The 16,188-nt window shown below is 45.5% G+C and overlaps 1 protein-coding gene across 6 annotated transcripts in view; it reads left to right on the forward strand.

Annotated features, from left to right (window-relative positions):
- The window catches only part of TASP1 (taspase 1), a 121,672-nt gene that overhangs the window by 34,548 nt on the left and 70,936 nt on the right, over nt 1-16,188 (forward strand). For 5 of the 6 annotated variants that reach the window (XM_029071868.1, XM_029071870.1, XM_029071869.1 and 2 more), the window contains one exon: nt 4,226-4,332. The exons of the other annotated variant lie outside the window; for it this stretch is intronic. In XM_029071868.1, coding sequence (XP_028927701.1) covers nt 4,226-4,332 — 107 coding nt within the window. The remainder of the gene's footprint in view (nt 1-4,225; nt 4,333-16,188) is intronic. 6 annotated transcript variants of the gene reach the window in all.

Below are 16,188 nucleotides of genomic sequence, written 5' to 3' on the forward strand. Positions count from 1 at the left end.
TGTTCTAAGCGCGGGGGTGGAAACAGGGTCATCAGGTTGTCCCCCGTGAGGCTCCCAGTTAATCCCCATTTGACAGATGAGGTAGCTGAGGCCCAGAGAAGTTCAGTGACTTGCCCACAGTCACACAGCTGACAAGTGGCTGAGCTGGGATTCGAACCCATGACCTCTGACTCCCAAGCCCGGGCTCTTTCCACTGAGCCATGCTGCTTCTCTAATAGAAACATGCTCTCCCCTGATTAGACTGTGAGCCTGTCACTGGACAGGGATTGTCTCTATCTGTGGCCGAACTGTCCATTCCAAGCGTTTAGTACAGTGCTCTGCACATAATAAGCGCTCAGTAAATACTCTTGAATGAGTGAATGAATAGTGGAAGCAGCCCATGCCTGGGAGTCAGACAGACTTGGGTTCTGATCTCGGTTCCACCACTTGTCTGCTGTGTGACCTAGGGCAAGTCACTTAACTTTTATGCCTCAGTCACCTCATCTGTGAAAGGGGGAGTAAGACTGTGAGCCCCATTTTTGGGGACGGGGACTGTGTCCAATTTGGTTATCTTGTGTCTACCCCAGTATTTAGTATTAAGAGAAGCAGCGTGGCTCAGTGGAAAGAGCACGGGGCTTTGGAGTCAGAGGTCCTGAGTTCGAATCCCAGCTCTGCCACTTGTCAGCTGTGTGACTGTGGGCGTGTCACTTAACTTCTCCGTGCCTCAGTTCCCTCATCTGTAAAATGGGGATGCAGACTGTGAGCCCCACGTGGGACAACCTGATTCCCCTGTGTCTACCCCAGTGCTTAGAACAGTGCTCTGCACATAGTAAGCGCTTAACAAATGCCAGTATTTAGTACAGTGCCTGACACGTAGTAAATGCCTAGCAAATACCATAAAATACTATTTAAAATTACTATTCTTATCATTATCCTCATCAAAGGTATTTATTGAGCGCTTACTATGTAGGACAGTGTATTGAGCACCGGAGAGAGTACAGTACAGCACAGTACCCTGCCCACGTCGAACTGCTTATCATCATTATTAACAATAATAACAATAATCTTCCTTCATTCATTCAATTATATTGAGCGCTTACTGTGTGCAGAGCACTACACTAATCGCTCTTCACCTCAAAAAGTTGACCTCAAGAAGTTCTCTTCTTAAGGTGGCATAAAAAAATGTCTGTTTATCGTGAAGTTTTTACTTTTTATAAAGTTCCGTCAGGTGCTGAATTCAAATATGGAATTGACATTTATAAAAGGAGTTGTGATGTACAACTAAAAGGAATTTTTTTAACCAAAAATGATTGAGTAAAGATTTCTTTTGGAAAATGCTTTTAAAAAAGGAAAAAAAAAAATTAAAAGAACTTATATAATGGATAGGAAACTTAAATTTTTTTAAAATGAAAAACAAAACTAATTAGATTACTCATTTCTCGTTTTGCTTTATGTTTGGAAGGAACCCATCTGGTTTAAAAAAGTTGAGAAAAGGTTTGATTAACACTTAAACGCTGTGTAGTTCTCGTTGTAAAATTTTCTTTGAAAATGTGCTTTATTTGCAAACAGGGCGGACAGTATGACTTTAACTTTTTTTTTTGCATATCCAAAGTCCCGTATGTGAATTTAAATACCTGTGTTGAAATGAGGCTATCGTTTTCCGTTACCTATAACCTTACAAATAGGACTTTTGTGGACCTGATTATTTTGCAAACTTCGTAACTCACTAATTTGATTGGTCTCACCAGAATCTACCAAGGCTCCTTTCTTTGAGCTATTTTCACGGCCTTCGACTAATCTCCATAATATTATATAAAGAAAATTTAAGCATTTGCACGTAGCGATCACACTCAGAGCTCTCGTGATTTCGAACTCCAAATATATCGATATACAGGATTTAGAAAACCAAAGAAAGAGAGAAGAGCAAGGAGACGGAGACATTTTAAATTCATTTTGGGCGTAAATGCCAGTGCTTATTTTCTGTGGTATCTCCAGTAAGTACATCCAATAATCTAAAATGTGACAGAAAAGAAAATGATATAATTTAAGAAATTAGATTTAATTAAATTAGGGAATTGGAAAAGGATTCACCAGTGGTGGGTGAAGGGGGTTTTCCTTGATGGCTCCTTTGGCCAGTCATCCCTGGGAATTCAGTGATTGCTAAGGGTCTTCTCTCCTCTTTAGCAGCCTGACACTCGTATGCGATAGGAATGGTAAAACTCACTATACAGGTAGTAATCGAAGTGCTTCTCTCATATACCTCTTGAGGGAGGTAGAAAAGGTAGATATTATTAACCCATTTTGCATATGAAGAAACTGAGGTACAGAGAAGTGGCTACATCTTAAAAAGTAGGATAATAACGAAAAACTGAGGAAAACAGCGAAATAGTTGCAATGCTTGAAATAAGCTCCCTGTCCTCCTGCCTTTTTAAATTCCTCAGATTCCCCATTTCTTCATGAGTCTTTCTGTCTCTCGGCCTTTCATCTCTGCTGCTCTGCCATCCAGTGTGCCTGGTGATAGCTGCCTGGTAATTTTCCGGTGCCTACTTTTGAAAATACTGGTTTACCTCTGTATGGATGAGTCTTTCACTTGTGGATTGTGTATTTTAAGATCTGCTGGAAGAAAGGCATTTTCATATATTTTTACTTGCTTGATTTTGGTCAGGTGACTTAATATTTAGGATGACTTCCTTGTAAGTACCCAATTTTCTGACCTCGGGCTTTCTGGATTTCTTTTAATAGTTATCACCGGGGCCAGATAAAAACCTGCCTACCCCCGCTCCTCCCCCTGGGCTCCAGGGGTGTTCATTTTGAGGCACCCGCTATGTGACGTGGTGTCATTGCGTCACACTGCACGCGCGCTTCCACCCCGAAGCCACATCTGGAGCCTCTCCATCGCAGTCTCCCCCCGTCCACAACCTCCTCCGGCCCCTCCCTGGATCGACTCCATCTTGTCTCTGCTCCGAAGGCCTCCCACCTGGCAGCTAAATCTGATTTGCACCAGCCCCCGTCCCTGCTCACCCGAGAGCCCTTTCCCTTCCTGCAGGTGAAGAGGATGCCTTTTAATGTCTGTTGACTCCTGGCTGGAAGGAGTGGGAAGGGAGGAAGGTTTCAACTGGTGATTCGACTCTCACCAATGGAAATGCAAACCCAGCTCTGTATATCTCATTGTGCGAACACATTTGGAGGGGGAGAGGGAGAGAGACAGCGCACAAGGGAGCGTGCGTCAGAGGCAGCGTGGGTTAATGGGAAGAGCATGGCCTTGGGAGTCAGAGGACGTGGGTCCTAATCCCGGTTTCGCCTCTTCTCTGCTGTGTGACCTTGGGCGAGCCACAACTTCTCTGAGCCTCGGTTACCTCATCTGTAAAATGGGGATCAAGACCGTGAGCCCCATGTGGGGACAACCCGATCAGCTTGCGTCTAGTCCAGCGCTTAGAACGGTGCTTGGCACATAGTAAGCGTTTCACAAAGGCCACCATCGTCATCATTACTATTATTATTATATCTTAACCACAACCAGTTCTAAACCATTTAATGGCGGTATCCCCTCCAAGAGTCCAGTTAGAGCAAGCCTTGGGTAGGCAGCTGATAGTTTGGCGTGGATGCTTGGTTCATTCATTCATTCAATAGTATTTATTGAGCGCCTACTATGTGCAGAACACTCTACTAAGCGCTTGGAATGTACAATTCGGCAACAGATAGAGACCATCCCTGCCCAACGACGGGCTCACAGTCTAATCGGGGGAGACAGACGGCAGAGCAAAAGAGAACGAAACAAAAACAAGACCACATTATCACGAGAAATAGAATCGGGGGATGGACACCTCATTGACAAAATAAATAGGTAATAAAAATATATACAAATGAGCACAGTGTTGAGGGGGAGGGAAAGGGGAAGGGGGAGGAGGGTGGTGGTGGAAGCAGCAGCAGTTTCGTGACCCTGCGTAGTCTCTCCCCGCTGCCCTGCCATCAGAGGGATAATGGGAAGAGAGTGGCGGGGGGCTCCATCGCCGACCTTCTGAGTCTCCTAGACTGCCGCGCTAAACTACGCGTGCCATTTTTAGTCCGAGCGATCGAAGGCACGATTTTGAGAGAGAATCGTTTACCCCCGAATGAAGTTTCTCCACATCTCTAAGATTTTGAGAGAGAATGGTTTATCCCCCAATGAGGTTTCTCCAAATAATCTATGTGTGTACTGTAGTTTTGAATAACCGCTCTTTTAATGTTGGTTTTAATGTTTTTATAGGATTTAGTTTAGCAGCTTTTAAGAGAAACAAGAGGAAGCTAGAGCTGGCAGAAAGGGTGGAAACAGATCTCATTCAACTAAAGAAAAGAAGACAATCAAGTGAAAAGGTCAGGAAGTGTTTACAAATTGTTATAATTATAAGAAAGTAATTGTAAGTGTCTCAAAGAGTTTTTTCTGTATTAGACCCTAAGACACTTCCCCTCCCTCTACCTTCCACTACCCGTTAAAACGATCAATCCCACTATCACTAAAAAGTCCCTTTCAAAAAGTATTTATATATATATATATAATGTATGTCTCCTTAATGTATTTATCGCTTTCGGATTCTTTCTCGTGCGTTGTTTCATACTCAGATGTATCTACGTACATTTTAACTATTAGAGTCCCAAAACTCCTAGTGGGCAGGGATCGTATTCGTTTAACTTGCTTCGTATAATGCCATTTTCATATGGATCCGCTAAAATGCTGGCAGATAATGAAGTTTTTCTTCCCGCTGGGTGAAAATATGGCGACTCTCGTTCACCTAGCATGGCATCAGCCCTAGATCGGGTTGTACTTAGGTGATGAAAACAGAGGCAACATGGCCCAGTGGGAAGAACACAGGCTTGGGAATTAATCCGCACATTCGCGACGTCTCCAAAGCCTATCAGTTCTGCCTTCACAGCTTCTCTATAATCGGCCGATTCCTCTCTTTTCAACCTGCCACCGTGCTCCTTGAGGGCCGGGAACACGCGGACCAACTCAGTTGAACTCTCCCAAGCGGTGCGTGCAGTGCTGTGCTCGTGGTGAGCACTCAGTAAATGCCACTGATTGATTAATTCCCTTGAGCAAGGTGTCGGTGGCAACGGAGATTGAGAGTGAGGCACAGGTTGGTAACAGAAGAGCAAGGTTTGGGGACTGGGTTGTAGTGGAAGAAGAGCAAGGATAAGCTGGGGGCGAGAGTCGATGACTGCCTTAAAGTCTAAGATGAGGAGTTGCTGTTTGATGTGGAGAAGGATGGGCAGCAATTGGAGTTTTTGAGGAGTGGGAGGGCTTTGCAGAATGCCTCTTTTTAGTTCAGTTTTAGACAAGTGCAGTACGATCGGCTGCCGCTGAGATATCCTGAAGGCCTGCATTCAGATCGAGGTTACCAAATACTTCGTCTCTATTTTCTTGAAACGTCAGCCACTCTGTTCAACCCGTGGAGACCGTCGTTGACCTTGTTCAGTTTTAATTTCCGTACTTGCCTCTGCTTCAGATCCGTGACATTATCACCGAGTGCTCTTCCGGTATTTCATTTAAGGAAACATTAATAGAAAATCCCGATTATTTCCAATAACATAGTATCTGGTCTGTGGGCCGGGTTTATTGATCTGTCGTGTTTTCCACCCCAGAACAGTTGGTACCTGTCTTCCGTGATCTTTGTGGGGATTAGAATCCATTTCCTGATTTGAAATGGAGACTATTGATTCATATAAATAACATTAGCAATATTGTGGCTGGAAGTTCTAGTGAATAAAGAAAGAAAGGAAATACAGAGAAATATTACAGTGATATCCACGGACCGTTTTCTGCACTTAGCACAGATGAATTTACCTGCTTGCAATACATTTTAATCCCGAACAATTCATCCTGAACTGAAGTAGCAAAGCCTTCAAGTCCAGCAAGCCGGAAACCTTGTTTCTACTATAAGTTAGGCGTGACTTTATCTACATCATTTTGGCAAAAAAAGTTAGTATTAGGTATCGTATAGGATTCAGATAGTCTTGTGAAAATTCATAAATACCAGTATCCCACTTCCACCGGGACAGAGAGACTTTAGGCACACCCGAAAATATGGAAAATACCTTGGGTTTTCTGGAGTGCTTTTATTCTCCAAGGCCCTCACATTTATTAGCTCATTTTTGTCTTCGCCACAACCTTGTGAGATAGGGAGGAAAGGTAGATGTTATCATCCCCATTTTGCATATAAGGAAACCGAGGTACAGAGAAGTTAAGGAACCTGACCGCGGTCACACAGCCGATTAGCGACGCGGTCAGACTTGAACTCGCATCCTCCGGCTCCTGGACCAGCCCTCTGCCATATCCCCAATACACCCTTGCCAAGGCTCTGAGGGTGGCTCTGGAGGACCTGTGAGCTTCCAAGATACATCTTAAAAGAGCGTATTTAGAAGCACACTATTCCCAAACAGTAATCAGAGGAAGATTGAAATTAACAGAGGGAAAAGAAGAAATTAACAGAGAAGTCAAATCCTTTCTTGGCTCAGCCAAGCTTTCCCTTAGTTCCAATCAAGCAAGATGGTTTCCAAGAAGAATAGATTTTAGGGCCTTGCCATAAGGCTGGACATTTTTAAGAGACATTCCCAGAGGCAAAGGTAATTTCAGAGGGGCATCAAGATACAGAGGAGGGTGAAGAAGGAAGGAATGAACTTCAAGCAGTAGTTTATAAGGCCTACTGGGAGGCTTTACTATTTCTGGTTCCTGCCTAGAAACAAGAAGCAGCCCATTTGCTTCCTGGAAAATGCAATCAAATTTCCTTTTCCTTTGATCCTTTAGCCCTTTCTTCAACAGGATGCCCTTCTGTCCGCTCAGGAGATAACACAGGCCAACAACGTGAAAATGTTTCTGAGTCTCTATTCCTAAACTTCAGTAAAGTGCTTGGCTTTAATTATCCAGTTTAAAGGGATCACGGCGCTTGCCGTGAAAATACTCCCCTCAGTTTTGCCATCAAGGAATAATGCGGATTGTGGATAGAATTCCTCTAATCTCTTTGTAGTTTTCCTTCCTCTTCTCCCGTCCTTTCCACCAAGAAGCTAGCTGCTTCCCCACCAAGAGAGCAAGTAATTGTTAGAGAAACTTTCCTGGAACAGGCAATTGCGTCTGTCAGGTGTATCTAAAGGCGTCTAGATGAAAGTTTCCCGTTAAATCACTCTCGTGACACCTTCTCTCAGTGAATAATTGGTGTGGCTTACATGTCAGAAATTCCAGCTAATGTGCAGGTGTTCTGACTATCAGTATGCAGCGGCAAGAAGAGGTGGCTAGAGGAGTTTGGGGAAAAAAAACGGTGTGGCAGAGGAAGGGCGAGAAGATACCCAACCTGCCGGCTTCCTACTCCAGCCCGTCCTTCGCTCCCGGGACTCTTGCCTCAACTATAACTTCCCTGCTCCCGCAGCTTCCTTAATATCCTTTCTCTTTCCGTTACTCCTCTTGCCACTTCTAACTCTGGCAGAGGCCTTTTCACTTGGTACCAGGTTTTCTTTCGACTAAGACTTTTTAAATAAGAGAGGTAATCGAGGGATAAATGTCTGTTACTCCGTTGGTTCGTTAGGCAGGGCTTTATCGTGTAACCTTCACTGCTTTGAATTCTGATGGGTTTCCTTGGGTTAATGATGTGCGGAGGAGAAAACTAAACCAAAGGTTTTAGTGAAGAGTTAATTTCACATTCAGTCGCAGTGTACTTTTTACCTTGGAATTATTATTTTACCATGGGAACTTAGTGGTGTGGAAGTTGAAGACTAGTAGGAACCATCCTCTAAATGTATCCGGGAATTCTGACAACGCTCTCAGGGCCTGAGATGTGTTTTGTTCTCTATATAAGGTCTGTAGTGGAAGTGTTTGATGTGTTTCAAATCTAATATTGATTCTTGTTTACTGGGTACATTTAAATATGTTTTTTTATAAACATAGCGGCTTTGACATTTGATGCGAGACGCAGTTGATGGAGAATTAGGTTGCAGAACTTGCCGTGCCCATTTTTTGTGTGGAATTCTTTAAATCATTTCCTCATTCAGGGTTGAAAGATTAATTGTTCAAAATCATAAATTTGCCTCTTCTGCCCTTACAGTCTACCCAACGCCGGGCTGTAGGTCGTGGTTTTTTCCATCTACAGATATTAAAATCACCAGCTCGTTAAAAAGGCAAGATCTCCAAAGGCTTGCTTTATTTTAAAATCGTAGAGGGGGTTACTCATATAGTCGAGCTAGCACTCTCAGAGGAATACCTAGCAAGTTGTCATCTCTGTGGACCGTGTAAATACATGTCACAGTGCGTCGTCGTGGGGTCTCGAAGCTATTAACGTGTTGGATTGGTAAGTGGAGATTCTGCACATTTCTGGAATTAGCGCAGGACAACTTAACCTTTTAAAATCCCAACTATGACATACTCTTTTAACACCCCAAAGAGAATCTGTGGTAAAGTTCTGGTAAAGAATTAGGGTAGTGAGTTAACTAAATCCCTCTTTTCAGTATCTCCTCCCCACACTAGCTCACGCCAGAATCGACAACATTGTTGTTGCTAAAGGGGTTTAGTGATCTCTCTTGAGGGACGTGTTATTATTTGCATGGAAGTGACTCATCATTTTAGTTGTCTTTGCAGTATTTTAGTTGTCTTTTAAACCTGCTTTTGAAACAAACTTAGAGATAGTGTAATCGCTTTCTTTCGAACTCCTCTGAAATGGACTTAGAAGCGGAACTGTTTCTGTTGGAATGAAGTTGCTAACCCTGGTTTCCTGAGGCTTGGATTACAGCCCCAAGGTAATTCTGAAGAAGAATTGCTCTGAAAAATAGGAGCTCCTATTGAAAAAGAAAAGCTGGAATTAAATGAGCATGATTGATCCCTTCAAAAGTCTTGGTTCAGAAAGTTAAATGTGGCTGTACTGGAAAGGAGCACTGTATTTCTAAAAAGTGTGAAGTCAGAATGAGTGTACAGAGGTGAGAATGAGAAGTGGGAGAAGAGGACTATCTCTAGCTTGATTTACTCTTTTTCAGTGCTTGACTGTTTTTTTCCATTTTCAACGAGCTGCTTGTTCAAAGAGTTCATCCCTTATTCTTCAGTAGTATGGATTTGAAAGTTTTATACACCCAAGAATTTGGTGTCTATTTTCAGCATCTTATCAGTTAAGTTTTATATTACTAGCACCCTTTGTTTTTTAACTAAATCTATATTTTGGTGAATGCAATTAAAGACAATAAAGCCACTTCCATTATTTTTCAATCGAACGCTTCAGATGAGTGAATTTTAGAAATCTTTTCAAACTTCTGCATTGCTTATTTGGTATGGAGCTGAGTGTAGAAAACCACTCTAAAGAGATGTCGGAACTTTTAATTTTATGTTCTTTAGCCACCACATAGGGGCAACCAAATTGGCCACATGTTTCAGATAGGAAAATGTTGGGTCTTGTTTGGTGTGCTGCGTATAAATATATTCTATTCTTTTGAAGTATATTGTGGGCACCAATTTTTCTCTTTTATCCACCATCTTGAAATTATTATGCAAACTCTTAACTGTATCATACTAAATCACTGCACTTTTTGGGTGAGAGGTAGGTTAAGATCAAAGAAAATACATGCACAGAAATACCCCCGTAGTTTGCTCAGATTGATCCGTGCACACGCGTGTATGGGGGTGTGGGGGGGAAGGGGGTGTGCAGAGTGAGGGTAATTAATGTACCCTAGTGTTTCAGTTACACTTTACACCAGAATTTGTGTGGTCTGTCTTTGGGAAATGATTAGTGAACAGTAAACAAGCAAAAACCCCCAAATCTGAAATCTTCAACATGCCCTCAGAGAATTCCAGAAAACACTACCTTTGCCGCTCGCTGAAATGGCTGCTCTCTGTTTACGCCGCTTCCGTAGAATTTAAAATTATGTTTTAAAACTGTATGGGGCATTTTCCATTTCGTAGAAGCATCTACAAAGGAATTGTGATTCGGCTGCTGGAAACGCCGCTTCTTTCTCTTTCATAGAATTTAGCCAGTTAGATTATAAAAGAATGTTAGCAATAGGATCTCATTCATTCTTTAAAAATTACTGCCATCTATTGCAATTTTGCAAAAGATGTCGGTGGTTGTGTCTAGTACATTAGGTTAAACTGTAACCCTCACTATGTGACTTGACAATAAGAAGATATTTTCAAATGAATGTCAATCTGCGGCATTTATTGAACAGATACTGTGGGCAGAGTGAATATCTCGTTTCAGCAACACTTCACCTAAAGGTGAAGCCTAAAACTTCCTTTATTCATTCATTTGTATTTATTGAGCGCTTTCTGTGTGCAGACCACTGTACTGAGCACTTGGGAAAGTACAATTCCCTGCCCACAAGGAGCTTAGAGTTTAGGAGGGGGAGACGGACATCTATACAAATAAATAAATTAGATATGTGCATAAGTGCCGTGGGGTTGGGAGGGGGGAAAGAAGCAGCAGCGTGGGCCAGTGGCAAGAGCGTGGGCTTGGGAGTCAGGGGTCGTGGGTTCTAATCCCGGCTCCGCCGCTCTTCTGCTGTGTGACGTTAGATAAGTCACTTAATTTCTCTATGCCTCAGTTACCTCTTCTGTAAAATGGGGATTAAGACTGTGAGCCCCAAGTGGGACAACCCGATTACTTTGTATCTAACCTAGCGTTTAGAACAACGCTTGGCACACAGTACGTGCTTAAGAGAGACTGTTATTATTGATATAAATAAAGGGAGCAAGTCAGGGCGACACAGAACGGCTAGGGTTGTATCGGTCACGGTATTCTTTGACTCCCGGTCTTTGCGGTCTAGATATTTTGACTCCCGGGCAGTTTCACATCCAGGGAACTCACTCTCGATGAGTGAAGCGCAGTATGGGCAGCGACCCGTAGAAGAAATCCATCAAGTATAGCAAAGAAATTCCACGAGGGAGTGTTGCCGGCCTCTGCCGGGAGCTTCTTGCCCTTCCGTCCCTCCTCGGCTTCTCCCCCCCCGTCCCCAGCCCCCACCGCTGGGAGGTCGAGAGGGTGGTCAGGGCAGGGCTGATGGACGACGGCCACCGGACGGGCCCTGGCCCCGTTTCTGGCTCTGTGGGCCGGAAAGCGTGAGCAGGAAGTCGGAGTGCAGAAGGAAGGCCCTCTCGGGCTCCTCTGGGGGCGGGTGGAGTCGTGGTACAAGGCGATCCGCCGAAAGATCTGATGTGGGGTAGATCCTGCCAAGAGGGAGACGGGCCAAAGAGGAGAAGCATATCCGACCTCCGCCCCAGAGTTGGCACCCCGTGTGGTGTCGTTCTTTTAAACCTGTTGGCGTTCCCTTCTCCTCATCTGCTCTCCTGCTTCTTACCTCCTTCTGGTCCCCAAGGCCAGGGGCCGGGTTGGGGTCCGAAAGGTGGTCAGTGGCTACCTGCCTCGCGGCACACTGTTCCCAGTCTGGGAGGCCGCTGCTCTCTGTGTGTGTGTGTGTGTGTGTGTGTTCGTATTTTGGAAGGAGGGGGTAAGGTGGCAATAGGGCGGCACCATTCACGTGTCTCTCCCCTCTTCCCCTGCCAGTCCCCTGCAGCATTTCTTTTATGTACTGCTGACGCTTCACTTCAGTCATCGAGAATGAAATCACCAGGAGGGAAGCTGCCTGGGATGCCAGAGACTGGGAGTCGAATGGCATAGAACCACGGCTTATCCGCTGTCGACCGTAGTACGTTTTAGACGTGAGGTATAATTCCCTTAAGTCGTTAAACTGGGTGACTGCTTCGTTCTCGCTTTTAGATGGGGTAACCTTGGAAGGAACTCTTAGAAATAGCCAACGATATAAAAATGTAAAGCTATTCATTACAAGAATTGAAAAGCTGCTTGCTGAAAGTTTAATTACTCAAAAAAAGTGCTAGATGACGATGGCATTTGATAAGCGCTTACTCTGTGCCGAGCACTGTTCTAAGCGCTGGGGGAGATAGAAGGTAATCGAGTTGTCCCACGTGGGGCTCACGGTCTTAATCCCCAGTTTACAGATGAGGTAACCGAGGCACGGAGAAGTGAAGCGACTTGCCCAAAGTCACACGGCGGGCGAGGGACGGAGCCGGGATTAGGATCCACGACCTCTGACTCCCAAACGACTCTTGCCACCGAGCCACGCCGCTTCTCCGATACTCCGGTTGGTTCTGAAGCCAGTTAATAATATTAATGTCTCTCTCCCGCCCGTCACCCATCTCCCTCACTGCGGTAATTACAGAAGCTTCAGGAATTACACAAGCTCTCTTGGGCCTGAGAAGATGTTCTCGGTCCTAAATGCTCATAGTTCGGTCGCATGGTAGAAGCAGAGCAGGATGCTGTTGTAGAGGGAAAAAAGAGAGTACAAGTTCCTCCTCTCTCATTAAAACTCTCATTAAATACAGTTAAAAAAACCTCTCATTAAATACAGTTTAATTGAGTTCCTTTCAAGATTCCATGGCCGGAGCCACATTCTTCCAAAAGATCCCAGTTTCCCAGAGGATTTTGGAAATGCGCTTTTTTGGGAATTCTGTTAAGTATAATTTCCAGAAAGGAGTATTGGCAGGAAACGTGTCTAGCAACCCCGTTGTTCTGTATTCTCCCCAAGCGTTTAATACAGTACCTCCGCACAAAGTAAGCCCTCGATGAATACCACTGATGGACCGATTGAAAGCGGTACAGACTCCTTGCTCTCCCTTTAGTCCGCTTTGATCACGGCTCTCCCTCGTGTGGGGGGCTGAATTTTTCCAAGGACTGCCAACGTGCTTCTTCCTGCCTCGTGTACAGTGGGTTATCTGGAGGTCTACCAGGTGTGAATTTGGGACAGTGTGAATTTGGGTCAGTTTGCCCATGGGAAAGGGGTTAGGGGCTGCCCCTTGAGTGTTCGGAGGCCGAGAAGTAGCATAGCCCAGTGGAAAGAATACGGCACTGAGCATCGGAAGACCTGGGTTCTAATCCCGGCTCCGCTGCTTGTCTCCCGTGTGACCTTGGATCCTTAGCTTCTCTGTGCCTCGGTTTCCCCATCTGTAAAATGAGGATTAAGCCCCACTCCCGCCTCTGTAGATCGTGAGCCCCGTGTGGGACAACGGACCGTGTCCAACCTGATTACCTTCTCTCCAGCCGGCACTTAGTACAGTGCTTGGCGCATAGTAAGCGCTTGCCAAATGCTTTAAAAAAAAAAGGGAAGGAAGGGAGGGGAGCTCCGCTTTCCAGACTGTTTGTGGTTGGCCCCAGAATCCCATCCACCCGAATCTGCATGCCCTTCCAATCTGCAGAACTCTGCCCCCGTTTGGGGTGCACGCTGCAATTCCTAGTCACGGACAAAATAGGTGGCATAAATGATATCCAGTTATCGTCTTGCGTTATGTGAGATTACTCGGTTAAACGTTCTGGAAACGAATAACTTTTCCATACTGTTCGGAAGAATCGTTCTCGGTAGGCGACCCTCATAAATAAAGAATTCTGAAGTATAAAGATAGTGAAGAACGGTTTTCTCGGGGCAAACGTCTCGTGAACGACGTACGTCCCGTGATAACTTCAGTGAAGCACCTCGACAGCGTTGAGCTCGCCCACGGGGAAGAAAGGTGGTTTCTAAGAGTGTATCGGAGCCTTTAACGGAAACACTTTCCCAACTCTGACATCCCCTCCTTTACTGGATTCTAAACATTTATTGTTGACAGAACAGTAGCGGTCCACATCCCCGCTGTTTTCGATAGAAAGAGGGTGTTTTTCATCCGCTTTGTTTCTATCGTGATCCGTGGACGGTTGGTTCAGGAAAGCACAGCACTCGTTTGATTGCGTAGTTCGCCCAGTAATGTCACCACTGAAGTTGTGTCATCTTGTTGTGAAGCTCTGTAACTTTTAATAATAATAATAATAATAACGTTGGTATTTAAGCGCTTACTATGTGCAGAGCACTGTTCTGAGCACTGGGGGAGAATCAGGGTCATCAGGTTGTCCCACATGAGGCTCACAGTCTTAATCCCCATTTTCCAGATGAGGGAACCGAGGCACGGAGAAGTCAAGTGACTTGCCCGCAGTCGCACAGCTGACAAGCGGCAGAGCTGGGATTCGAACTCATGACCGCTGACTCCCAAGCCCGGGCTCTTTCCACTGAGCCACGCTGCTAACTTTTACCTACCCAAGAAATGAAAACCAAAGTTTTATCTGCAAATTATTGAATTCGGAGAGGCAGAAAAAGGTCCCACCTCATTGAACTTCATGTCCCTTTGGAGGGTTACTCCGTTTGGCTCAGTGGAAAGAGCCCGGGCTTGGGAGTCAGAGGTGACGGGTTCTAATCCCCGCCCTGCCGCTTGTCAGCTGTGTGACCTTGGGCAAGTCACTTACCTTCTCTGTGCCTCACCTCATCGGTAAAATGAGGATTAAAACTCTGAGCCTCACGTGGCACAACCTGATCACCTTGTATCCCCCAAGCGCTTAGAACAGTGCTCTGCACATAGTAAGCGCTTAACAAATACCACCATTATTATTCTCGGCCGGGCGGTCAGACTTCTAACTTCAAATTCAGACACCTCTCCGTGTTTAAATTGGGTTCTTTTCCGGAGCGTCGGTAGTCGGGTAACTGCTCGTGGAAAGGTCCGGGGAGGGAGAGGTGAGCGATCTCATCGAGTCAGACCGGGAAAGAAATGGAATGCCTTTTACACCGATACCGTGAGGGTAGCGGAAATAATATAGAATTGTGGAAGAGGCTGAAACAGCAGGAAATCTTTCGAATATTCGAAGAGCTTCGATACAGCAGGCCAAAGAGGCAAGCCTGAAGGTTCCCACAAGGGGGCTTACTGCTCTACCGAAACCAGAAAAGGGACCCTTCCCTCTCTTCTGGAGGTAAGGGATTGATTAGGAGGAACAAAAACAAAAGGCCCGTATCGATCAGGTCTTTACTTAATGGAAAATAAGCTAAAAATCCCCAGTGATTTGTCCGCGCTTCTCTGGTGCTGACTGTTGCTTCGGTTTTGTGGCGCTAACGGCTTCAGACCGCACGTCATCTGGGGGACGAGCAGTTTCCGCATCGTTAATACTCTGAGAAAGGGCGGTCAAGACTGTGGCTTCCGGTTTAACTGAGGAGCCTCTCCTATCACCGTTGAGTTTCGGCCTGTACCGGTTACAGGCGAACTGGCGAAGGCTACGCGTGCCCGAGGAACAGAAAAGCCTTCGTCGTTCGGCGTACCGGGTTCAGATGGGGACGGTAGAATTAAGTCGCCGCGGTTCTTGAAATTCGTAGAAGAGAACAGCCAGTGGAAAGAACGCGTTCCGGTAGTGATGGCCGACCGTGGCGACGTCCCTTACGGTGGAGCTGGCTGAGTCAAATGCTACTGATGATGATGGTGTTTGTTAAGCGCTCACTGTGTCAGCCGTGTGACTGTGGGCAAGTCACGTAACTTCCCCGTGCCTCAGTTACCTCGTCTGTAAAATGGAGACGAAGACTGGGAGCCTCACGTGGGACAACGTCATTGCCCCGTATCTCCCCCAGCGCTTAGAACGGTGCTCTGCACATAGTAAGCGCTTAACAAATGCCAGCTATCGTTATTATTATTGTTAGGTGCCCAGCGCCGGTCTAATGGTCGGAAATAGTGTCACGTCGTGATGCAAAACCGACGCGCTGTGCTTCTTTAGACCGTGGGAAAATGTAGCTAGAATATTTACAGGTAAGACATTTGGGCTTAATGAGAGTGCTCGGGTTGCCTCTTGGAGACTTGACCGGTGTTTAATGGGTCTGTGACGGAATGAACGGAATGTGAATTGCTCCGATGTCATCTCCAGTTCTGCATTTACTCCATTATTTTGAGACTCTCAGTTCAGAGCCGGGAGAGCTCTGTTGCTGCGGCTCCAAGTAGCTCTGTGGGCTTCTCTGACACAGTTGATTTACTTCCTGCCTGCGGGAACGCTTTCTCACCTCGGTTTCTGTGACACGGTATTCACCTTATTTTCCTCTTGCTCCTAATCTCAGCGTTATTCTGTGTCTTCTCTTAAACCGTGCTTGTCTCGGGGTTCTTTTCTGGGTCCTGGTCTTCTACGGCACCCTCTCGGGGAGGAGCTCATCCACTTGCATGGCTTTAGTGAATAATACTTCCAATAATTAATTAATTAATTAATGTTGGTATTTGTTAAGCGCTTACTGTGTGCAGAGCACTGTTCTAAGCGCTTTGATAGATCCAGGGTCGTCAGTTTGTCCCACGTGAGGCTCACAGTTGATCCCCATTTTACAGATGAGGTAACTGAGGCCCCGCGAAGTTAAGCGACTTGCCCGCAGTCG

This window comes from Ornithorhynchus anatinus, chromosome 9, assembly GCF_004115215.2.
Source record: "Ornithorhynchus anatinus isolate Pmale09 chromosome 9, mOrnAna1.pri.v4, whole genome shotgun sequence".
Taxonomy (NCBI): Eukaryota; Metazoa; Chordata; class Mammalia; order Monotremata; family Ornithorhynchidae; genus Ornithorhynchus; species Ornithorhynchus anatinus.